This window comes from Pseudophryne corroboree, chromosome 2, assembly GCF_028390025.1.
Source record: "Pseudophryne corroboree isolate aPseCor3 chromosome 2, aPseCor3.hap2, whole genome shotgun sequence".
Taxonomy (NCBI): Eukaryota; Metazoa; Chordata; class Amphibia; order Anura; family Myobatrachidae; genus Pseudophryne; species Pseudophryne corroboree.
This window is the reverse complement of record NC_086445.1, coordinates 894,681,927-894,708,882: the sequence shown is the minus strand read 5'-3', so window position 1 is coordinate 894,708,882 and position 26,956 is coordinate 894,681,927. Positions and strand designations below refer to the sequence as shown.

The 26,956-nt window shown below is 49.0% G+C and overlaps 1 protein-coding gene across 1 annotated transcript in view; it reads right to left on the bottom strand.

Moving 5' to 3' along the window:
• Positions 1-26,956, bottom strand: part of LOC135049969 (tapasin-related protein-like) — a 63,033-nt gene that overhangs the window by 4,537 nt on the left and 31,540 nt on the right. The window contains exons 4-8 of the mRNA XM_063956016.1: positions 25,275-25,616; positions 21,289-21,615; positions 18,967-19,080; positions 17,161-17,177; positions 5,801-5,841 (exon numbers count right to left, since the gene is read on the bottom strand). Coding sequence (XP_063812086.1) covers positions 5,827-5,841; positions 17,161-17,177; positions 18,967-19,080; positions 21,289-21,615; positions 25,275-25,616 — 815 coding nt within the window. The 3' untranslated portion in view covers positions 5,801-5,826. The remainder of the gene's footprint in view (positions 1-5,800; positions 5,842-17,160; positions 17,178-18,966; positions 19,081-21,288; positions 21,616-25,274; positions 25,617-26,956) is intronic.

Below are 26,956 nucleotides of genomic sequence, written 5' to 3'. Positions count from 1 at the left end.
CATGGGGATTATACCAAAGCTCCCAAACGGGCGGGAGAGTGCGTATGACTCTGCAGCACCGAATGGGCAAACACAAGGTCCTCCTCAGCCAGGGTATCAAACTTGTAGAACTTTGCAAAAGTGTTTGAACCCGACCAAGTAGCTGCTCGGCAAAGCTGTAATGCCGAGACCCCTCGGGCAGCCGCCCAAGAAGAGCCCACCTTCCTTGTGGAATGGGCTTTTATCGATTTTGGATGCGGCAATCCAGCCGCAGAATGAGCCTGCTGAATCGTGTTACAGATCCAGCGAGCAATAGTTTGCTTTGAAGCAGGAACACCCAGCTTGTTGGATGCATACAGGATAAACAGCGAGTCAATTTTCCTGACTCCAGCCGTTCTGGCCACATAAATCTTCAAAGCCCTGACTACATCAAGCAACTTGGAATCCTCCAAGTCACGAGTAGCCGTAGGCACCACAATAGGTTGGTTCAAATGAAAAGATGACACCACCTTCGGCAGAAATTGTGGACGAGTCCGCAATTCTGCCCTGTCCACATGGAAAACCAGATAGGGGCTTTTACATGACAAAGCCGCCAATTCTGACACACGCCTAGCCGAAGCTAAGGCCAATAGCATGACCACCTTCCACGTGAGATACTTTAGCTCCACGGTCTTAAGTGGCTTAAACCAGTGGGATTTCAGGAAACCCAACACCACGTTGAGATCCCAAGGTGCCACTGGTGGCACAAAAGGGGGCTGAATATGCAGCACTCCCTTAACAAACGTCTGAACCTCAGGAAGAGAAACCAGTTCTTTTTGAAAGAAAATGGATAGGGACGAAATCTGGACCTTTATTGATCCCAACTTCAAGCCCATAGTCACCTCAGACTGTAGGAAGTGCAGGAACCGGCCCAGCTGGAATTCCTCTGTAGGGGCCTCGCTGGCCTCACACCAGGCAACATATTTTCACCATATATGGTGATAGTGTTTTGCGGTCACGTCCTTCCTAGCCTTTATTAGCGTAGGAATAACTTCATCCGGAATGCCTTTTTCCGCTAGGATCCGGCGTCCAACCGCCATGCCGTCAAACGCAGCCGCGGTAAGTCTTGGAACAGACAGGGCCCCTGTTGCAGCAGGTCCTGTCTGAGAGGCAGAGGCCATGGGTCCTCTGTGAGCATTTCTTGCAGTTCCGGGTACCAAGTCCTTCTTGGCCAATCCGGAACAATGAGTATTGTTCTCACTCCTCTTTTTCTTACGATTCTCAGCACCTTGGGTATGAGAGGAAGAGGAGGAAATACATAGACCGACTGGAACACCCACGGTGTCACTAGTGCGTCACAGCTATCGCCTGAGGGTCCCTTGACCTGGCGCAATACCTTTTTAGCTTTTTGTTGAGGCGGGATGCCATCATGTCCATCTGTGGCAATTCCCATCGATTTGTAATCTGCGTGAAGACTTCTTGATGAAGTCCCCACTCTCCCGGGTGGAGGTCGTGCCTGCTGAGGAAGTCTGCTTCCCAGTTGTCCACTCCCGGAATGAACACTGCTGACAGTGCTTGCACGTGATTCTCGGCCCAACAAAGAATCCTGGTGGCTTCCGCCATCGCCACCCTGCTTCTTGTGCCGCCCTGGCGGTTTACATGAGCCACTGCGGTGATGTTGTTTGACTGAATCAGCACCCGTTGGTTGCGAAGCAGAGGCTCCGCTTGACTCAATGCGTTGTATATGGCCCTTAGTTCCAGGATATTTATGTGCAGACAAGCCTCCTGACTTGACCACAACCCTTGGAAGTTTCTTCCCTGAGTGACTGCCCCCCATCCTCGGAGGCTCGCATCCGTGGTCACCAGGACCCAGTCCTGTATGCCGAACCTGCGGCCCTCGAGAAGGTGAGCACTCTGCAGCCACCACAGAAGAGGCACCCTGGCCCTGGGGGACAGGGTGATCAGCCGATGCATCTGAAGATGCGATCCGGACCACTTGTCCAACAGATCCCACTGAAAGAAACTTGCATGGAACCTGCCGAAGGGAATGGCTTCGTATGATGCCACCATCTTTCCCAGGATTCGCGTGCAGTGATGCACCGACACCTGTTTCGGTTTTAAGAGGTCTCTGACTAGAGTCACGAGCTCCTGAGCCTTCTCCGCCGGGAGAAACACCTTCTTCTGGTCTGTGTCCAGAATCATGCCCAGAAAGGGCAGACGCGTCATAGGAATCAGCTGCGACTTTGGGATATTCAGAATCCAGCCGTGCTGTTGCAACACTTCCTGAGAGTGTGCTACTCTGATCATCAACTGCTCTCTGGACCTCGCCTTTATGAGGAGATCGTCCAAGTATGGGATAATTGTGACTCCTTGCTTTCTCAGGAGCACCATCATTTCCGCCATTACCTTGGTAAATATTCTCGGTGCCGTGGAGAGCCCAAACGGCAATGTCTGGAATTGGTAATGACAGTCCTGTACCACAAATCTGAGGTACTCCTGATGAGGTGGATAAATGGGGACATGCAAGTAAGCGTCCTTGATGTCCAGAGACACCATAAAATCCCCCTCCTCCAGGCTTGCAATGACCGCTCTGAGCGATACCATTTTGAACTTGAATCTTTTCAGATAAATGTTCAGGGACTTTAAATTCAATATGGGTCTGACCGAACCGTCCGGTTTCGGTACCACAAACATTGTGGAATAGTATCCCCTTCCCTGTTGAAGGAGGGGAACCTTTACCACCACCTGCTGGAGATATAACTTGTGAATTGCCGCTAACACTACCTCCCTTTCCATGGGGGAAGCTGGCAGGGCCGATTTGAGGTAACGGTGAGGGGACATCACTTCGAATTCCAGCTTGTATCCCTGAGACTTAATCTGTATAGCCCAGGGATCCACCTGTGAGCGAACCCACTGGTGGCTGAAATTTCGGAAACGCGCCCCCACCGCTCCTGGCTCCACCTGTGGAGCCCCAGCGTCATGCGGTGGATTTAGTGGAAGCCGGGGAGGACTTCTGTTCTGGGAACTAGCTGTATGGTGCAGCTTCTTTCCTCTACCCCTGCCTCTGGCAAGAAAGGATGCACCTCTGACTTTCTTGCTTCTTTGTGATCGAAAGGACTGCATTTGGTAATACGGTGCTTTCTTAGGCTGTGAGGGAATATATGGCAAAAAATTTGACTTCCCAGCCGTAGCTGTGGAAACTAGGTCCGAGAGACCGTCCCCAAACAATTTCTCACCCGTGTAAGGTAAAACCTCCATGTGCTTTTTGGAGTCGGCATCACCTGTCCATTGCCGAGTCCACAGGACCCTTCTGGCAGAAATTGACATTGCATTTATTCCAAAGCCCAGTAGGCAAATGTCCCTCTGGGCATCCCTCATATATAGGACAGCGTCTTTTATATGCCCCAGGGTCAGTAAAATAGTATCCTTGTCTAAGGTATCCAGTTCCTCAGACAGATAATCTGTCCATGCTGCTACAGCACTACACATCCAGGCCGACGCAATTGCCAGCCTCAGTAGAGTACCTGAATGTGTATAAACAGACTTCAGGATATTTTCCTGCTTCCTATCCGCAGGATCCTTTAGGGAGGCCGTATCCTGTGACGGCAGGGCCACCTTCTTAGATAAGCGTGTCAGAGCTTTGTCTACCCTAGGGGAGGATTCCCAGCGCTTCCTGTCCGTTGGCGGGAAAGGATACGCCATAAGTAACCTTTTGGAAATCAGCACTTTCCTATCGGGGGAATCCCACGCTTTTTCACATAACTCATGTGAAGGGGGAAAAGTCACCTCTTGCTTTTTCTCCCCATACATATAAACCCTCTTGTCAGGAACAGGGTTTACCTCTGCTATGTGCAATACATCCTTCATAGCTACAATCATGTAGCGGATGGCTTTAGCCATTTTAGGCTGCAATTTTGCATTATCGTCATCGACACTGGAGTCAGAATCCATGTCGATATCTGTGTCAACAATTTGGGATAGTGGGCGCTTCTGAGACCCTGACGGCCTCTGCGCTGTAGGATCAGGCATGGGCTGAGACCCCGACTGTCCCAAGGTTTCAGCTTTATCCAACCTTTTATGCAAGGAGTTTACATTATCATTTAACACCTTTCACATATCCATCCAATCAGCGCCGTCGGCGGAGACACGTCATTCATCTGCACCTGCTCTGCCTCCACATAGCCCTACTCATCAAACATGTCGACACAAGCGTACCGACACACCACACACACAGGGGATGCTCTATATGAGGACAGGACCCCCACAAGGCCTTTTGGAGAGACAGAGAGAGAGAGTATGCCAGCACACACCCCAGCGCTATATGACCCAGGAATCACACAGTAACTTAGTGTTTACCCAGTAGCTGCTGTATATATGATTAATGCGCTAAATTTATGTGCCCCCCCTCTCTTTTTACCCTCTTTCTACCGTGAGTCTGCAGAGGAGAGCCTGGGGAGCTTCCTCTCAGCGGAGCTGTGGAGAGAAAATGGCGCTGGTGAGTGCTAAGGAAGAAGGCCCTGCCCCCTCAGCGGCGGGCTTCTGTCCCGCGATTTTGTGTAAAAATAATAGCGGGGGCTCATGCATATTACAGTGCCCAGCTGTATATATGCTGCTTTTTTTGCCAGGAGGTACTCAATTGCTGCCCAGGGCGCCCCCCCCCCTGCGCCCTACAGTGACCGGAGTGTGTGGGTTAGTGTGGGAGCAATGGCGCACAGCTGCAGTGCTGTGCGCTACCTCATATGAAGACAGGAGTCTCCTGCCACCGATTTTGACGTCTTCTTGCTTCAACCCGCCGGTTTCTGTCTTCTGGCTCTGCGAGGGGGACGGCGGTGCGGCTCCGGGAACGGACGACCAAGTTTAAGTTCCTGTGTTCGATCCCTCTGGAGCTAATGGTGTCCAGTAGCCTAAGAAGCGCAACCTAGCCGCAGTTAGTAGGTTTGCTTCTCTCCCCTCAGTCCCACGTAGCAGAGAGTCTGTTGCCAGCAGAAGCTCTCTGAAAATAAAAAACCTAACTAAAATACTTTCTTATTAGCAAGCTCAGGAGAGCTCACTAAAATGCACCCAGCTCCTTCCGGGCACAGATTCTAACTGAGGTCTGGAGGAGGGGCATAGAGGGAGGAGCCAGTGCACACCAGTAGTACTAAATCTTTCTTAGAGTGCCCAGTCTCCTGCGGAGCCCGTCTGTTCCCCATGGTCCTTACGGAGTCCCCAGCATCCACTAGGACGTTAGAGAAATAAGGTATACAGGGGCAGATTTATTAAGCTCGGTGAAGTGATAAAGTGCACGGTGATAAAGTACCAGCCAGTCAGATCCTAACGACCATGTCACAGGCTGGGTTTGAAAAATGACAGTTAGGAGCTGACTGTCTAGTCCTTTATCACCTTTCACTTTATCACTTCACTGAGCTTAATAAATCTGCCCCACAGTAACAGAAGTACAGTATGCACTCATTTTATTTGATAGGCACATGTATACTAAGGTTATTTAAAACAAATATAATAAGCAGTCCTGATATATTTATATTTCATTAGGACTTCATAAGGCTAATAAGAGTCAAACAAGCAGTTTATTGGGAAACAATGTTATAATGTGAACATACTGTAGTGCAGGGTAGACCAAAACGTAATATTAGGAAATGTTTGGGGCAGACCTTCACACTTTTATGACACATATTTTATTCCAGGCAACAAATATGGAAAGGCTGTGCAAAGCACCTGACCACATGAGAATGTGCAACCTACTCAGTGTGCGAGCTGCAGTATTCATGTGAAACAGGCACATATGCATATCATAAAGGGCAACAAGTCTGAATTGCTGCACAAACAAGAAAAAGCCACTTACCTGTATTATATTAATTTCGCCACTTCTTAGTATAACTTTGACTAAACAGAAACAAAGAAAATACTTTTCAGCATAACTGAGATCTCATCACTATTTCTTTAATAATTTAACACTTTTGTCATCTTTTACAAATGATGCCTTTATTCAAACACTATAGAAATCTCTATGTACGAGTATATCTATATAGTTTAGAATGGCTAATTATTTACAAAACGGGAACTGTTTAGGGGCTTTGCCAGCTATAAATAAAGATTCTGGGAGAACCAGGCTGTTGCACTATCCACCATCAGATAAGCTCTGCCCAGATCCGCTAAGCCACGTCATGGAGACGCACCCACATTCAGATGGGACAAACTACTTTGTGGCTGCAAAATCAGTACAGGCAACTTTTAGCCTTGGGGGCAAATGCAATGAAGTGGCCCCGGCTTCTCTACCAGCGCACGGCAAAGGCAAAATGGATGTGACCAAAAAATGCCAGAAGTGGTTTATCCAATGGGGATGCAGTCTAAATGTGCAGTGAAATATCTGAAAAATCATTATGTCTAAGAACAATCATCAAATCCATCACCTACCAGCCCTGTCTGACATAGAAACTATTCTAGTGACTGATGTAAAACATAGGAAACAAGGGGCCTAATTCAGATGTGGATGGAGTGGCTGTCACTTCCTTGGGAGCAGCAGTGATAGCGCTGTATGGTGATGCAACAGGGGGAGTCTATTACAAACAGAAGACTCCTGCTGAAGTAGTGATCTGACCTGCGTCCTGGGATGCAGTCATCGGATCACTTACTCCCCATTGGGCGGCTTGCAGCACTCAGGGAGATGTGCAGAGGCCAGGAATCCTCTGCCCAATGATGGAGATCTCTGCCCCCCCTCCCCCCTCCAAACAGCGGCGACATGCTCAGTTTTGGAAAACTGAGGGCATTGCCAGCCCTCCCCGCCCCAAAATGGCATTAGACTGTCTTTCCCTGACAATCTGTTGCCACTTCTTACATCGCAGGACACGTACTCAGTGGGTCCTGCGCATGAGCACAGTACCGATAATCTGTACTTTACAGCATAAGTAGCAGCAACAACTGGACCAGAATGAGATCCAATATACTGTGCAATAACCACCTCACATCACCTCCCTCAGCTCCTTCAATCTCCAAATTACATAAAATGTCTAGCAGGACAAAAAAAGTAAGAAGGTGCAGAATAAAACAAATACATTTACAACACTGAGGCGTCTGAATAAGCAGTTATTAACAATAAACCATTAACATCACTGTCCCAGGAGCATACAGATGACACAGTGCTGTAACTCATCTCAGCAGCAACATGTACACAGAGTAAGCATCAGGTTATAGTTATGGAGGTAATGCAAGTACACAAATGTTATTTTTGCCAAAAAACTATAGCACCTGCTGATGCTCAGGTGGTACTGTACGGTGTCAGTGGGCACAGGTGGGCTGCATAGTACCAGTGTACACAGGGTGGGAACACAGGGGGCATGCATAGTACCAGTGTACACAGGGTGGGGACACAAGGGGGGGTGCATGGAGTCAGTGGGCACAGGTGGGCTGCATAGTACCAGTGTACACAGGGTGGAAACACGGGGGGCATGCATAGTACCAGTGTACACAGGGTGGGGACACAAGGGGGGTGCATGGAGTCAGTGGGCACAGGTGGGCTGCATAGTACCAGTGTACACAGGGTGGGAACACAGGGGGCAGGCATAGTACCAGTGTACACAGGGTGGGAACACAGGGGGCATGCATAGTACCAGTGTACACAGGGTGGGAACACAGGGGGCATGCATAGTACCAGTGTACACAGGGTGGGAACACAGGGGGCATGCATAGTACCAGTGTACACAGGGTGGGAACACAGGGGGCATGCATAGTACCAGTGTACACAGGGTGGGGACACAAGGGGGGGGGGTGCATGGAGTCAGTGGGCACAGGTGGGCTGCATAGTACCAGTGTACGCAGGGTGGGAACACAGGTGGGCTGCATAGTACCAGTGTACACAGGGTGGGAACACGGGCGGCATGCATAGTACCAGTGTACACAGGGTGGGGACACAAGGGGGGGTGCATGGAGTCAGTGTACACAGGGGGCATGCATAGTACCAGTGTACACAGGGTGGGAACACAGGGGGCATGCATAGTACCAGTGTACACAGGGTGGGGACACAAGGGGGGGTGCATGGAGTCAGTGGGCACAGGTGGGCTGCATAGTACCAGTGTACACAGGGTGGGAACACAGGGGGCATGCATAGTACCAGTGTACACAGGGTGGGGACACAAGGGGGGTGCATGGAGTCAGTGGGCACAGGTGGGCTGCATAGTACCAGAGTACACAGGGTGGGAACACAGGGGGCATGCATAGTACCAGTGTACACAGGGTGGGAACACAGGGGGCATGCATAGTACCAGTGTACACAGGGTGGGGACACAAGGGGGGGTGCATGGAGTCAGTGGGCACAGGTGGGCTGCATAGTACCAGTGTACACAGGGTGGGAACACAGGGGGCATGCATAGTACCAGTATACACAGGGTGGGAACACAGGAGGCATGCATAGTACCAGTGTACACAGTGTGGGAACACAGGGGGCATGCATAATACCAGTGTACACAGGGTGGGAACACAGGGGGCATGCATAGTACCAGTGTACACAGGGTGGGAACACAGGGGGCATGCATAGTACCAGTGTACACAGGGTGGGGACACAAGGGGGGGTGCATGGAGTCAGTGGGCACAGGTGGGCTGCATAGTACCAGTGTACACAGGGTGGGAACACGGGGGGCATGCATAGTACCAGTGTACACAGGGTGGGGACACAAGGGGGGGTGCATGGAGTCAGTGGGCACAGGTGGGCTGCATAGTACCAGTGTACACAGGGTGGGAACACAGGGGGCATGCATAGTACCAGTGTACACAGGGTGGGGACACAAGGGGGGTGCATGGAGTCAGTGGGCACAGGTGGGCTGCATAGTACCAGTGTACACAGGGTGGGAACACAGGGGGCATGCATAGTACCAGTGTACACAGTGTGGGAACACAGGGGGCATGCATAATACCAGTGTACACAGGGTGGGAACACAGGGGGCATGCATAGTACCAGTGTACACAGGGTGGGAACACAGGGGGCATGCATAGTACCAGTGTACACAGGGTGGGAACACAGGGGGCATGCATAGTACCAGTGTACACAGGGTGGGGACACAAGGGGGGGGGGGGTGCATGGAGTCAGTGGGCACAGGTGGGCTGCATAGTGCCAGTGTACACAGGGTGGGAACACAGGTGGGCTGCATAGTACCAGTGTACACAGGGTGGGGGCATAGGGGGGATGCATGGAGTCAGTGGGCACAGGTGGGCTGCATAGTACCAGTGTACACAGGGTGGGAACACAGGGGGCATGCATAGTACCAGTGTACACAGGGTGGGAACACAGGGGGCATGCATAGTACCAGTGTACACAGGGTGGGAACACAGGGGGCATGCATAGTACCAGTGTTCACAGGGTGGGGACACAAGGGGGGGGGGGGGGTGCATGGAGTCAGTGGGCACAGGTGGGCTGCATAGTACCAGTGTACGCAGGGTGGGAACACAGGTGGGCTGCATAGTACCAGTGTACACAGGGTGGGAACACGGGGGGCATGCATAGTACCAGTGTACACAGGGTGGGGACACGAGGGGGGGTGCATGGAGTCAGTGGGCACAGGTGGGCTGCATAGTACCAGTGTACACAGGGTGGGAACACAGGGGGCATGCATAGTACCAGTGTACACAGGGTGGGGACACAAGGGGGGTGCATGGAGTCAGTGGGCACAGGTGGGCTGCATAGTACCAGTGTACACAGGGTGGGAACACAGGGGGCATGCATAGTACCAGTGTACACAGGGTGGGAACACAGGGGGCATGCATAGTACCAGTGTACACAGGGTGGGGACACAAGGGGGGGTGCATGGAGTCAGTGGGCACAGGTGGGCTGCATAGTACCAGTGTACACAGGGTGGGAACACAGGGGGCATGCATAGTACCAGTATACACAGGGTGGGAACACAGGAGGCATGCATAGTACCAGTGTACACAGTGTGGGAACACAGGGGGCATGCATAATACCAGTGTACACAGGGTGGGAACACAGGGGGCATGCATAGTACCAGTGTACACAGGGTGGGGACACAAGGGGGGGTGCATGGAGTCAGTGGGCACAGGTGGGCTGCTTAGTACCAGTGTACACAGGGTGGGAACACAGGGGGCATGCATAGTACCGGTGTACACAGGGTGGGGACACAAGGGGGGGTGCATGGAGTCAGTGGGCACAGGTGGGCTGCATAGTACCAGTGTACACAGGGTGGGAACACAGGGGGCATGCATAGTACCAGTGTACACAGGGTGGGGACACAAGGGGGGTGCATGGAGTCAGTGGGCACAGGTGGGCTGCATAGTACCAGTGTACACAGGGTGGGAACACAGGGGGCATGCATAGTACCAGTGTACACAGGGTGGGAACACAGGGGGCATGCATAGTACCAGTGTACACAGGGTGGGGACACAAGGGGGGGACACAAGGGGGGGTGCATGGAGTCAGTGGGCACAGGTGGGCTGCATAGTACCAGTGTACACAGGGTGGGAACACAGGGGGCATGCATAATACCAGTATACACAGGGTGGGAACACAGGAGGCATGCATAGTACCAGTGTACACAGTGTGGGAACACAGGGGGCATGCATAATACCAGTGTACACAGGGTGGGAACACAGGGGGCATGCATAGTACCAGTGTACACAGGGTGGGAACACAGGGGGCATGCATAGTACCAGTGTACACAGGGTGGGGACACAAGGGGGGGTGCATGGAGTCAGTGGGCACAGGTGGGCTGCATAGTACCAGTGTACACAGGGTGGGAACACAGGGGGCATGCATAGTACCAGTGTACACAGGGTGGGAACACAGGGGGCATGCATAGTACCAGTGTACACAGGGTGGGAAAACAGGGGGCATGCATGGTACCAGTGTACACAGGGTGGGGACACAAGGGGGGGGGGGGGTGCATGGAGTCAGTGGGCACAGGTGGGCTGCATAGTACCAGTGTACGCAGGGTGGGAACACAGGTGGGCTGCATAGTACCAGTGTACACAGGGTGGGGGCATAGGGGGGATGCATGGAGTCAGTGGGCACAGGTGGGATGCATAGTACAGGTTGAGTATCCCTTATCCAAAATGCTTGGGACCAGAGGTATTTTGGATATCGGATTTTTCCGTATTTTGGAATAATTGCATACCATAATGAGATATCATGGCAATGGGACCTAAATTTAAGCACAGAATGCATTTATGTTTTATATGCACCTTATACACACAGCCTGAAGGTAATTTTAGCCAATATTTTTTATAACTTTGTGCATTAAACAAAGTGTGTCTACATTCACACAATTCATTTATGTTTCATATACACCTTATATACACAGTCTGAAGGTCATTTAATACAATATTTTTAATAACTGTATGTATTAAACAAAGTTTGTGTACATTGAGCCATCAGAAAACAAAAGTTTCACTATCTCAGTCTCGCTCAAAAAAGTCCGTATTTCGGAATATTCCGTATTTCGGATATTTGGATATGGGATACTCAACCTGTACCAGTTTACACAGTATGGGGGCACAAGGGGGATGCATGGTGTTAGTGTACACAGGGTGGGGGCATGGTGATAGTGGGCACAGGTGGGGCTGCATAGTACCAGTGTACACAGGGTGGGAACACAGGGGGCATGCATAGTACCAGTGTACACAGGGTGGGAACACAGGGGGCATGTATAATACCAGTGTAAACAGGGTGGGAACACAGGGGGCATGCATAGTACCAGTGTACACAGGGTGGGAACACAGGGGGCATGCATAGTACCAGTGTACACAGGGTGGGAACACAGGGGGCATGCATAGTACCAGTGTACACAGGGTGGGGACACAAGGGGGGGTGCATGGAGTCAGTGGGCACAGGTGGGCTGCATAGTACCAGTGTACACAGGGGGCATGCATAGTACCAGTGTACACAGGGTGGGAACACAGGGGGCATGCATAGTACCAGTGTACACAGGGTGGGGACACAAGGGGGGGTGCATGGAGTCAGTGGGCACAGGTGGGCTGCATAGTACCAGTGTACACAGGGTGGGAACACAGGGGGCATGCATAGTACCAGTGTACACAGGGTGGGAACACAGGGGGCATGCATAGTACCAGTGTACACAGGGTGGGGACACAAGGGGGGGTGCATAGTACCAGTGTACACAGGGTGGGGACACAAGGGGGGGGGGTGCATGGAGTCAGTGGGCACAGGTGGGCTGCATAGTACCAGTGTAGACAGGGTGGGAACACAGGTGGGCCGCATAGTACCAGTGTACACAGGGTGGGGGCATAGGGGGGATACATGGAGTCAGTGGGCACAGGTGGGATGCATAGTACCAGTTTACACAGTATGGGGGCACAAGGGGGATGCATGGTGTTAGTGTACACAGGGTGGGGGCATGGTGTTAGTGGGCACAGGTGGGGCTGCATAGTACCAGTGTACACAGGGTGGGAACACAGGGGGCATGCATAGTACCAGTGTACACAGGGTGGGAACACAGGGGGCATGCATAGTACCAGTGTACAAAGGGTGGGGGACACAAGGGGGGGTGCATGGAGTCAGTGGGCACAGGTGGGCTGCATAGTACCAGTGTACACAGGGGGCATGCATAGTACCAGTGTACACAGGGTGGGAACACAGGGGGCATGCATAGTACCAGTGTACACAGGGTGGGGGACACAAGGGGGGGTGCATAGAGTCAGTGGGCACAGGTGGGCTGCATAGTACCAGTGTACACAGGGGGCATGCATAGTACCAGTGTACACAGGGTGGGAACACAGGGGGCATGCATAGTACCAGTGTACACAGGGTGGGGACACAGGGGGCATGCATAGTACCAGTGTACACAGGGTGGGGACACAAGGGGGGGTGCATGGAGTCAGTGGGCACAGGTGGGCTGCATAGTACCAGTGTACACAGGGTGGGAACACAGGGGGCATGCATAGTACCAGTGTACACAGGGTGGGGACACAAGGGGGGGTGCATGGAGTCAGTGGGCACAGGTGGGCTGCATAGTACCAGTGTACACAGGGTGTGAACACAGGGGGCATGCATAGTACCAGTGTACACAGGGTGGGGACACAAGGGGGGGTGCATAGTACCAGTGTACACAGGGTGGGGACACAAGGGGGGGGGGATGCATGGAGTCAGTGGGCACAGGTGGGCTGCATAGTACCAGTGTAGACAGGGTGGGAACACAGGTGGGCTGCATAGTACCAGTGTACACAGGGTGGGGGCATAGGGGGGATACATGGAGTCAGTGGGCACAGGTGGGCTGCATAGTACCAGTGTACACAGGGGGCATGCATAGTACCAGTTTACACAGTATGGGGGCACAAGGGGGCTGCATGGTGTTAGTGTACACAGGGTGGGGGCATGGTGTTAGTGGGCACAGGTGGGGCATGCATAGTACCAGTGTACACAGGGTGGGAACACAGGGGGCATGCATAGTAACAGTGTACACAGGGTGGGAACACAGGGGGCATGCATAGTACCAGTGTACACAGGGTGGGGACACAGGGGGCATGCATAGTACCAGTGTACACAGGGTGGGGACACAAGGGGGGGTGCATAGTACCAGTGTACACAGGGTGGGGACACAAGGGGGGGGGGATGCATGGAGTCAGTGGGCACAGGTGGGCTGCATAGTACCAGTGTAGACAGGGTGGGAACACAGGTGGGCTGCATAGTACCAGTGTACACAGGGTGGGGGCATAGGGGGGATACATGGAGTCAGTGGGCACAGGTGGGCTGCATAGTACCAGTGTACACAGGGGGCATGCATAGTACCAGTTTACACAGTATGGGGGCACAAGGGGGCTGCATGGTGTTAGTGTACACAGGGTGGGGGCATGGTGTTAGTGGGCACAGGTGGGGCATGCATAGTACCAGTGTACACAGGGTGGGAACACAGGGGGCATGCATAGTAACAGTGTACACAGGGTGGGAACACAGGGGGCATGCATAGTACCAGTGTACACAGGGTGGGGACACAAGGGGGGGGTGCATGGAGTCAGTGGGCTGCATAGTACCAGTGTACACAGGGTGGGAACACAGGTGGGCTGCATAGTACCAGTGTACACAGGGTGGGAACACAGGTGGGCTGCATAGTACCAGTGTACACAGGGTGGGGGCATAGGGGGGATGCATGGAGTCAGTGGGCACAGGTGGGATGCATAGTACCAGTTTACACAGTATGGGGGCACAAGGGGGATGCATGGTGTTAGTGTACACAGGGTGGGGGCATGGTGTTAGTGGGCACAGGTGGGGCTGCATAGTACCAGTGTACACAGGGTGGGAACACAGGGGGCATGCATAGTACCAGTGTACACAGGGTGGGAACACTGGGGGCATGCATAATACCAGTGTACACAGGGTGGGAACACAGGGGGCATGCATAGTACCAGTGTACACAGGGTGGGAACACAGGGGGCATGCATAGTACCAGTGTACACAGGGTGGGAACACAGGGGGCATACATAGTACCAGTGTACACAGGGTGGGAACACAGGGGGCATGCATAGTACCAGTGTACACAGGGTGGGAACACAGGGGGCATGCATAGTACCAGTGTACACAGGGTGGGAACACAGGGGGCATGCATAGTACCAGTGTACACAGGGTGGGAACACAGGGGGCATGCATAGTACCAGTGTACACAGGGTGGGAACACAGGGGGCATGCATAGTACCAGTGTACACAGGGTGGGGACACAAGGGGGGGTGCATGGAGTCAGTGGGCACAGGTGGGCTGCATAGTACCAGTGTACACAGGGTGGGAACACAGGGGGCATGCATAGTACCAGTGTACACAGGGTGGGAACACAGGGGGCATACATAGTACCAGTGTACACAGGGTGGGGACACAAGGGGGGTGCATGGAGTCAGTGGGCACAGGTGGGCTGCATAGTACCAGTGTACACAGGGTGGGAACACAGGGGGCATGCATAGTACCAGTGTACACAGGGTGGGAACACAGGGGGCATGCATAGTACCAGTGTACACAGGGTGGGAACACAGGGGGCATGCATAGTACCAGTGTACACAGGGTGGGAACACAGGGGGCATGCATAGTACCAGTGTACACAGGGTGGGGACACAAGGGGGGGGGGGGGGTGCATGGAGTCAGTGGGCACAGGTGGGCTGCATAGTGCCAGTGTACACAGGGTGGGAACACAGGTGGGCTGCATAGTACCAGTGTACACAGGGTGGGAACACAGGTGGGCTGCATAGTACCAGTGTACACAGGGTGGGGGCATAGGGGGGATGCATGGAGTCAGTGGGCACAGGTGGGCTGCATAGTACCAGTTTACACAGTATGGGGGCACAAGGGGGATGCATGGTGTTAGTGTACACAGGGTGGGGGCATGGTGTTAGTGGGCACAGGTGGGGCTGCATAGTACCAGTGTACACAGGGTGGGGGCACAAGTGGGATGCATGGCATCAGTGGGTACAGGTGGGATGCATAGTACCAGTGTACACAGGATGGGGGCACAAGGGGGATGCATGGTGTTAGTGTACACAGGGTGGGGGCATGGTGTTAGTGGTCACAGGTGGGCTGCATAGTACCAGTGTACACAGGATGGGGGCACAAGGGGGATGCATGGTGTTAGTGTACACAGGGTGGGGGAATGGTGTTAGTGGTCACAGGTGGGCTGCATAGTACCAGTGTACACAGGATGGGGGCACAAGGGGGATGCATGGTGTTAGTGTACACAGGGTGGGGGCATGGTGTTAGTGGTCACAGGTGGGCTGCATAGTACCAGTGTACACAGGATGGGGGCATAGGGGGGATGCATGGCGTCAGTGGGCACAGGTGGGATGCATAGTATCCGTTTACACAGTGTGGGGGCACAAGGCAGATGCATGGTGTTAGTGTACACAGGGTGGGTGCATTGTGTTAGTGGGCACAGGTGGGGCTGCATAGTACCAGTGTACACAGGGTGGGGGCACAAGGGGGATGCATGGTGTTAGTGTACACAGGGTGGGGGCATGGTGTTAGTGGGCACAGGTGTGCTGCATAGTACCAGTGTATACAGGGTGGGGGCATGGTGCTAGTGGGCACAGGTGGGGCTGCATAATACCAGTGTACACAGGGTGAGGGCACAGGGGAGATGCACGGTGTTAGTGGGCACAGGTGGGCTGTATAGTGCCAGTGTACACAGGGTGGGGTCAGAGGGGGGCTGCACAGTGACAGAGTAAACACAGTGGGTGCACAGGTGGGCAGCACAGTGGCAGTGTCTACAAAGTGGGGGCAGAGGTGGAGCTATCTTTTTACTTACTCCAGTTTGCAGACAGCTGTTGACTCCAAATGCAAACAATACAAGTTTATTCTTTATGCAGGGAGTTCACATAGCTTTATTCTAGGCTGCTCCTAACTGCACTGGCCTCTGCCATCCTGCTCCGACCCCCTTTTATCCACTCTCCATCTCCTAGGGTCCTGGGAAAGGACACCTGGCTCCCCATTGGTCAGCGGTGCCCATTTTCTTATAGCCTGCTATGGGGGCAGCCATTTTCTGCTAGCCCCTGAAGGTCAGCAGCCAGGCAGGGGGGTTAAATGTTAACTCAGAGCAGCGGACAGCAGGAGAACATCTGTTTGCCTCTTGCAGCCAGGAAGCCCTAGATCACTTAAATTTTACTGGCCGGAGGGCAGATGGCACCCTGCCCCCATTGCCAGCCAGCCTCTGATTGGCAGTTAACTTTTATCTTATTGGATAACTTAAGGCATTGGTTTCCAAACTCGGTGCCATGGGTTGGTGATCCATTACCAAATTAAATAATTTTATGGTCAATGTGATAGGCAAAACCAGTGCTGGTGGCTGGCAATCATTAGATACATGGACAACCAGGAGCCCTGTCCACCACCTAGTTACTGAACCTAAGGATGACAGGCTAGCACAATTTACTTCATTTGATAATTTTTGCAGAATTTCTCAAGAAACCTTTGGCCTTGGGGTGCAGTAAAAAATGCTGATACTGTACAGTGCTGTAATTCAAGAATGTTTGGCAACCACTACCTTAAGATAAGTACAATATGGGTTGTATTTTATGGCATGAACCAACTTCAAATGGGTTTCTGTTTTTTCACAATGATCAGAGGCCAATCTAGATGTTGAGCACAGTATACATATGTATACATACGTAGAATGCCCACAGGATTCCCATAAGAGTAAGCTCATGTATCTTAAATACTGTCATTTGATCCATATAAATAGAGACAACAATCGGAGACATATGAAAACTCACCTTACTGTCGCTTCCTCCTGTTTAAAAAAATAAACAAAACAATAAACACAACTGAATGAGATTTGGAAATGTCTTATACTTGATATTTAATATGCTGAAATATGATGCCTAAACTTAGGTCATTTATGTATTTCCAAATATGCAGTCTAGTCCCCTACAACATAATAGCACAAATGAGACCGTTTCCCCATCTCATGGATACAAGCACAGTTTTAATTAATACCCCTTAATTACAGTACTTATGAGGATGATCTTCTTCCTATAGTACTGCATGTTACAGCCTCATTATATATTACCTTTATTGTGACAGTGAAGATGATCTTGATTACATATGTTACGTTTTATTATATGGGATTTGTGTGCTTAATAATTTACTCAGCTGTCTCAACGGAATGCATATGTTTTACCGGCGGCCGGGATCGGTCATGATCCCTACAGCGGGAACCCGGCCACCAGTATGCTGGCAACGGGGCGAGCGATAGAAAGCCCCTTGCAGACTCGCCATGCTGTGGGCACGTTGGCTTGCCACAGGATATATTCTCCCTCTATGGGTGTCCACGGAGGAAGAAAAGCCTGTGGTGCCGGTATTCTGTAGGCGGCATTTCACCACCTGTTGCGATTCCAGCGTCGCACTGTGACCGCCGGGATCCCGACAGGCGGTCTCGTGGTTGCTTCCCATCTCAACCCCAGGATACTGGTGGCTCATGAACATCAGTCAGGCCCTGAAGCCACTCACTAACCAGAGAATTTCCCTTACATGTCTCCTTTCTACCTCAATGTGATTAAAAGACTTTCTTTTCCTCCAAAAATAGTTTTTGCATGTGTGTGTAATTTACGGCACATTAACTGACTTTTCTTTGCATTAACTGTCAACTTCCTGATGCATCCTGCTTCTCCTATTAGAATATCTTATAGGAATGGCAAATACATGAGGGACAAAACAATGTACTTCATACGTAAATGTTTCTGCGATTTGGAGCAATAGTACTGAACAGTATGGCAGATGCTACCTCAGGACTCCTAGGATGCCAGGGTATAAGGAGCATCTAAAGCACTGGCCACCGACATGAATGGCCAGCAGTCGGCAGCTTCTTACCTATAAACATACTTACCGACTTTATGGCTGCTCTCTGAGGGAGAGAGAAGCCAGGGCGGCTCAGCAGGGGGCGGGCAGGGTAATGACGAGCAGAGGGGGGTGGGGCAGAGGCGGATCAAGGGTGGGGTGGAGGTGTGGTTGAGGTGTGTCATTTAAGCCACGCCCACCACTGTGTAATGCTGCTATTACCGACATTATACCGCAGGGGGCGTGGCTCTGATAATGCGATTCAACAAGAATCGCATCATCGACTGCCTGGACCGCCCACTTTACTCACTAAGTGGGCAGCCGGGCAGGGGGGACCACAGAAATCGGGAGACCTGCCTGCTCTTCCAGGGGGCCGGCAGGGTCCCCCGATTTTCGGGAGCCTCCCGGCCATTCCGGGAGAGTAGGCAAGTATGCCTATAAACAGTTGGTTACTCTTCCATCATTTTTGTAAAGAGCAGGGACTGTGGAACTGGGATATAATGGGGTAAATTTACAAAGATGGGAGTTCTATTTAAGATGGGAGGATTAGGTGAGGTTCTGTATTAGGTATACAACAAAATCTTTAGTTGCAAATTCATATACTGTAAATAGAAAATCCTCTTAATATTACCAAATTCTATTATGTTTATAAAAGTAATGTAGGATCGGTCTGTGCTAACCATCCATGAAGTGTTCAAAGTCTAAGCCTTCCAGCTTTTATGAAGCTCATGTAGATGAATTACCTGTGCAATATATTTTCACCAGGAATAGCAGTATCCCTACAAGGATAATGACAATGATCAGGATCAGGGTATTGGTAAGACAATCTGTTTCATCCAAGTTCCATTCTGTGGATTCTGTCAGGAAACAACATTTTAATGTTACGAGAGAGATCTGTGAAATCTGCAAATAGACCTGTGCAGAGAGGAGGACAGCGGATACTGCTGCTCGGTGCAGGACGCTGGGTAAGATGAGACATTTCAACAGAAATTCACAATTTTAAATGACTGCTTGATTCATTTAAATCACAAATGGAAAACATTGCATTCTCCTCCTTCCCAGACAAAATAACATGGGTAATATCTGCAGTGGTGTAATATTATTTCCTATGAAATAAACTCTAATACTAAGCAGAAAGATTATTGCGATCAGCACTAAAACAAATATACTGCAAATCTGTGTGTGTCTATCAAATAAATACATGGGGATTTTGGGGGTCATTCCGAGTTGATCGCTCGCTAGCAGTTTTTAGCAGCCGTGCAAACACATAGTCGCCGCCCATAGGGGAGTGTATTTTCGCTTTGCGGAAGTGCGAACGCCTGTGCAGCAGAGCGCCTACACACACATTTTGTGCAAAACAAGACCAGCCCTGTAGTTACTTATCCTGTGCGATGATTGCTGCGACGCGTCACACGGTAATGATGTCAGATAACCAGCCAGCAAACACCCGACCACGCCTGCGTTTTTCCAAACACTCCCAGAAAACGGTAAGTTGACACCCAGAAACGCCCTCTTTCTGTCAATCTCCTTGCGTTCGGCTGTGCGATTGGAATCGTCGCTAGAACCAGTGCAAAACCACAATGGACTTTTTACCCGTACGACGCGTGTGCGCATTGCGGTGCATGCGCAGATTAGCCATTTTTTTCACTGATCGCTACGCAGCGAACAACGGCAGCTAGCGATCAACTCGGAATGACCCCCTTTGTTCATATTTTGATGAAAACATTCATACTTGCAGCATGTTGTCAAGGGACCCCTATATTCTCTGCAAGTCCCTACACTATCATATATGCCCAATACACTATTGAGATACAGCTAAATGCACTCACCTCTCAGGTACAGAGGGCAACATCTATACAGAGCTGGCTTGTGAGCCGCACCCAACTGGGCATATTAGAGCCTTGAAAGCTGCCATGATAGCACTAGGCAACATTTTGAAACAAAGCAGAAAAGAAATTGCCCATTTTTTTTCCATATTCTACATGGTACCAACCGCATGGCAGATATTAATGCCATATATGTACAGTATACAAAACAGAAACCCTTTTTCTACTGTAATACTACTGTATATGTATCGGTGTGTGATGCCTTTACGCGTGGCAACTTAACTATAAATATAATAATATAAATCAGCAATGGCGAATGTTCTTAAGTAGCTTCTGGTCTGACATGATTGCAGCATTCAACCTCTTTTACAAAGAAAAGGACTACGGTTGATGAAGAGTTGGACGCATTTCACGTTGAATAAAAAGATGAAAAATATATTATAATGCATGTATGTAATATGCTGAAGATGAGCACAGATATGTACATTTATGTCAGGAGGCATCAGGTATGTGTTAGGAAAAAGACAGTAGTATATGTGCCCGGTTTACACTAGGATACTGCTGATATCACAAATGGGAAGAAACGCGCTGCATCTACATACTTCAGTATTACCGCTCTTGTATGTATGTGTACCTGATTACCCCCTATCCACCCAATACTGTATATATAGTGATGGGCAATGTTCTGTGGAAAAGTTGTTTTAGAACAGGGGTGTCTAACTCGTGACCCTCCAGCTGTTGTGGAACTACACATGCCTTGCCATACAATTTGTATTAGGGACCGCTGCAACTGTGTCAGGGCAAGCTGGGATGTGTAGTTCCACAACAGCTGGCGGTAAGCAAATTTGACACCCCTGATCAAGATTGCAGTGGTAGGACAGAGCATCCATTCTACGGGGTAAATTTACTAAAGCTTCAAAAAGTTAAAAGAGGTGATGTTGGCCATAGCAACCAATCAGCTTCGATCTATTATTTTCTAGGATGCAACAGAGAAATGATAGCCAGAATCTGATTGGTTGCTACGGGCAACATCACCTCTTAATGTTTAGAAGCTTTAGTATATTTACACCTACATTTCGTGAAATGAGAAGATGCAAACGCCAGCCAGTCCAGTATAGGTAACCTTCTCATACCTCTAGTACCTTCTATTCCAGATTGTTTGATAATATATCATTCAATAAAATGTGTGTACTGTATTCTGATTTGAACAAATAACATTAATTTGTCAGTATTACGTACCTAAAACGGTTACTCTCACACTCTTCTTTAGTGGTTGCTTGAGACTTTCATGTTCCACACGACAGGTGTATGTTACACCATTGTCTCGGAGAGAGGCTCTGTACAGGAAGAACCCAGACAGGCTGTAGGTACCGTCACGGTAGTTCTTGTGGGTGCTGTAGATAACATGCGACACTAAGGTTGGCAAAAGTCTGCTATATTTGTCCTCTCGCAGCCATTCAATGTTGACATCCAATGGATAGTAATTGGAGGCATCACAAACAAACTTCTGTTCTTGCCCTTCTTTTAGTGACACTGAATCCACATTTGTAGTGACCCTGGGACTTTCTGTAGGGACAGAGATTATTCAGTTCTGCTGTGTTACACAGAGTAATGTGGGCCATACGTCAGTGCCACGATACCCCATAGCCTATCTGATTCGCTGATCGAAACCGCCATTCAGTGGCCATCGATAACTGGTGAGTATCGATGGTACGGGAAAAACAGCATGTTTGTTAATCCCAATCATTTCTTAGCCTGGGATTGGTGAACATGTTGGAATTTCACAATTCCCCGACCCCGGGGTCAGCAGAATGGGGAATTGGGGAAATCCATATCAGCGCTCACCTTGTGTGTATGAATGTGTATATGGAGATCGACACTACGTGTATGGATTAAATAATTTTATTTGTACAATATTAAAATATAATCAATTCACAAGCTGACAAGGAAAGTACAGTGGTATGCACACATAGGTACACGGTGTTTATACAATGCACAGTGTTGCTTCAGTGTAAATGCAAGTGAGCGGATGCATCAGATGATAAAAGTTCTAAGGTTAAGAAAGTAAGTTTAGTCAGTTGGTATAGAACCAGTGAATAGTACTCCAGCGCTTGCATGCTGTTGTAAGAAAAACCAGTTGTTGTGCTAGACACAGAGCCGGCCATAACCAATATGATGCCCTAAGCAAGATTTTGGCTGGTGCCCCCTAGCTCCGCCGCTAGTTCCGCCTCTGATCCTACACCCCTTTCCCAGCACTATCACCCCTCAACCATAGCAGTCCTCATTTTGGTGCAAAACCCAAATAGGGGTGTGTTCTTGCTGGGAAGGGGCATGGCCACACAATAGTACCCCCAATTCAAATTAGGCCACACCGTAGTGCAACTTTATTCACATTTTATCATGCAATAGTGTCCCTAATTCACATTACATCACACATTAGTACCACTTTACCTGATAAACGTTACTCCTCACAGTAGTGCCCCTTATCCACATTACACAACACCATATTGCTCTTTATTCACATAAAACCACAGTACTGCCCTTTCTATATGTTACGCCACACAGTAGAGCACTTTATACACGAGCCACACATTAGTAACACATTTATACACATAATACCACACAGTAACGCCCCTTACACATTATGCCAACCTTTATTAATGCCCTTATACACATAATGTCCCTTACACATATGCTGCACATTCTTAATGCCCTTATACACATAAATGCACACACAATGTCCCTTTCACACGCCGCACATTATTAGTGCACTTATACACATAAATACACACATAGTGCCCCTAACACATTTGCCACACATTATTAATGCATTTATACACAACACACATAATGCCACTTACACATATGCCGAACTCTACTACACAATCAACCCACCCGCACACAGCACTCACATGGCCGCTAACACTGTTACCTCTGCCTCTGCTTGGATGCAGATGTGTCCTCATATATCTTGCCTCAATTTGCCATGCAGCAGGAGATGCATGGTGGGAGTCAACTGGCAGCTCTGCTAACCTTTTTTTGATGAAAATGCATCTTATTTGCATAACTATGTGGCAAGGGTGCACAAGCAGCTTCTGCTGATTAAAATGATATGCGGCATACCTATATTCTGTGTCCGACTGTGAGTGTATCAGAATAGAAAATGCTACGTTACACTGATTTCCAGGAATACACTTTAACGTAGCATTTCGTATGCAGATACAGCCGCAGTCACACACAGAATATAGGCATGCTGCATATAATTTTTTTCAGCAGATGCTGCTTGTGCCCCTAGGCATACCAAATGCCCTAGGCATTTGCCTAGTTTGCCTATGCCTAGGGCCAGCTCTGGCTAGACAGGTTAGAAATGCTCCAGTGCGTGCGTGGTGCTGGAACTTGTAGTCCGAGGTTGTGATTGGATGGCCAGCGTCCCGTACCCACCAGTTACACTAACTTACCCTTCTGATGTCACCCGAGGGGTGATCGTCCTTGTGGGATCCCTGGTGCTGCTGTGGTCTGCCGTCCCCGCTGGTTCCTATGGTGACGCGTCTGTTTTTGGTGTCTTGCATCTGGTAGCTGTCACGTGAGGTTGTGCAGCTCAAGGTACTCAGCAGTGATTCCACAACCCCCGACTACAATTTCCAGCAGCATGCAAGCACTGGAGCATTTCTAACCTGTCTAGCACAGTAACGGGTTTATCTTACAGCATCATGCAAGCGCTGGAGTAGTATTGACTGGTTCTATACAAACTGACTAAACTTACTTTCTTAACCTTAGAACTTTTATCATCTGATGCATCCGCTCATTTACTTTTACACTGAAGCAACACTGTGCATTGTATAAACACCGTGTACCTATGTGTGCATACCACTGTACTTTCCTTGTCAGCTTGTGAATTGATTTTATTGAATTCAAATGTTTGAAAAGTCGGTTGGGTGTCTGTTTTTTCCTATTAGATAGGAAAAAGCAGATACCCAATTGACATTTCAAACAATTGAATCTCCCCCATAGTGTCAATCTCCATATACATATTCATACACACAAAGTGAGCGCTCAAACCAACCCCCCCCTCGCTATTACTGTTAAAACAAATATACGGTTGGCTAACCTATAGGGATATCAGCTCCCAAGACACCCCCCCAACTCTTCCTAAAATGCAATTTTGAGTGTTTGGGTGAAATTTAAATGTTATTCCCGCAGGCAGCCACTAGATGGTGTCAAACGGAGCTATTCAATTTTAACTCCGTTCGGGCGTGATGGCTGCCGGCACTGATATTTCTGGGGGTTGGGATTTGAAATGTGTGAAAAGTGACCTGCTGAAACGGTACTTTACCTGATCAAGCCCATTACTTTAGTAGGGTTTAGCCATTTTACAAGGCTAAAACCAACACTAATGGGCGTGATTAGCTCATTAGGGGGCATCAGTTGAATATCGCCCCTGCGATCTCCCATCACTTTAGACAGGAGATCAGGGGGCGATAACAACTGAATTCCCCCATGTAAGTCTAAAGACCTCCTTTGAAGACAATGTGGCATTTGGCATTTGACACCAAGCACGCAATCACACCATAGACCTAGTGGGAGACCTGCATTCTTATATTCATAGAAAGATGATGGTGGGTGAGACATTATAGCAATGCACTAGGCGACATTTCTGCAGTCTATGTGAATCACCTGCATTACACCCAGTGCTTTATTTCTGATGGTACTTAGTGGTACGTACTGTATACCGCCACCTCTTTTTTTTGGGGGTGTAGTTTTTCATTCCCCTAACTAGTTTTGGAAACCGAAAAAAAAAAAAAGTGAAATAATTACCGAAAATGAATAAAACTACAATCTTAATTATTTTCCAGCGTATGGAAGCTACCACACATACTGTAGGTGACTCTACAATAGGTGCAGGGTGTCTGGTGCACATGAGCCCTAGGGTTCCACTATGTAGTGTAATGGTGATGCCATCTTTCAAGTGACATCTTCGGAAAGATGGCACCGCACAGTGAAAGCAGACTCTGGCACTGTGCCAGAACCTTTGTTATCTTCTGCACATGCACCAACTTCACAAATATCGCTGCCTATATGTAACTAGCCACAGACGGAAGGGGCACAACATGGAGGAGTTGGGGCTACTGCCCACGGGACCCTGCCAGGAGTTCATGCCCCTGCTACTGTAAATAACATATCAACTTGTAACATTTCACAGAAATAAAACACAGCAGTGTAAATACCTCTGATTTTGAGACGAATTTGTTGGTCCGCAAAGAGAGAGGCCACAGATATAGTGCAGGTGAACAGTCCTTCATTCTCCATAGTTAAATTGCTCACAAGAAGAGACGCATTTCCATTTTGTAATCCAGCCATCTGCATCAGAACTTCCTTGCTGTTGTATTGTAGCTTTTTTGTGGATGCATTGTAAGAAAGTAATTTTACATCTCTCCTTCCTTTACCCTGGTAACTCCAAGTGACAGACACATCCGTCCGATGATCCACAGTGAATACGCAGTCCAACAACACATTCTGCTTCAACCTTCCGTAGACTTTAGGGGTTTGGGTACGAACCATAAAAGTAGCTGAAGAGGAAATTCAGGTTATCCATGTAAGATGTTTATTTATTTCACAAATTCTAGAAATTTATAACAGTATTTTCTACGACAACCTATATTCTGTTTCATTTCATTTCATAAGAGTAGAGATGTGCGCGGACCCTGTATTTTTGGTTTTGTCAAAACCACCCTCATATTTTGTTTTTGTTGTCCAGTTTTGGCAAAAACACCTTTTTTTTTAATTGCTAAAAATCATGTAATTTGGGTCTGTTTTTGTTCCTACAGTATTATTAACCCCAATAAACATTTATATTCAGTCAGTTTTAACCACCTCACAACATTATCCACCAATATTGGCCAAAGGCAGGCTGGCTAGCTAAATTAGGCACAAACACACTGCAGTTATTTCTGTTTAAAAATGTGTTGAAAATTACAAATGTAGTAAATAACCAAGAAAAATGTTTGTCTATGCAAAAAAGTCTGTCAATGTCCTTGAAAAATACAGTCCATGATGAAAAGAAAAGTGGTGCAAAATGGAATTGGGCCCTCCCGCCCACCTTTTAGTTGTATATGAAAAAGAACATGCACAGTTTAACAAACCAAGCACTTCAGCGACAGTGACTGCTATTTTTGTGGCTGAGGTGCTTGGTTTGTTTTAGCCTCCATAAACACATTTTTTGTAAGGTCTACCACCAATCATTATTGAGGAGGTTGATGATGAGAGTGTTGGTGGTGGAGACTGCATGTGCTGGTCAAAACTGCTGGTAACTGATACTGAACTGCTTGGTAATATTTTACAGGATTTTTTTAGATTTTGATAAATAACATGCACGAACTTGCTGCAAATGACGTAACAGGGAGGCGATTCTAAGATGGTTAACATACCTACCTCTACTTACTTTGGCTTCATAAACGGTACAGATGTTGTCAGGGTTTGGGTAAAAATAATTCCACACAAAATATGTGGCTTTTTTGGTCTTATACCGAGGTATGACAATGGACTTCTTCTCAAGAACTGTTGCCACTGGTGGCTGACTTACTTCGACACAAACAGCATCCTCATCATCAACATCCTCATTCGTGACAGATACACAAATATACCCCTCATCATGTTGCATTTCCACAGTAGCATCCTCAATTTCTAGGTCACCATCTTTACTTGTACTGTTCATCCTTACATTACAGAGGGTGAAAAATGGTGAAAGGAGGCTTCTCTATGAGTACAGTGTCAGAAATGTCACACTCACACATAGCTAATATGGAAACCCCTAGACTCTCCTTAGGGATTTGTGAACACACAGTTTGTTCTTTAGCCTTAGTGTTCTTTTTTGGGCACTGATTTGTCTGATTTAAAGGTGACACCTCTA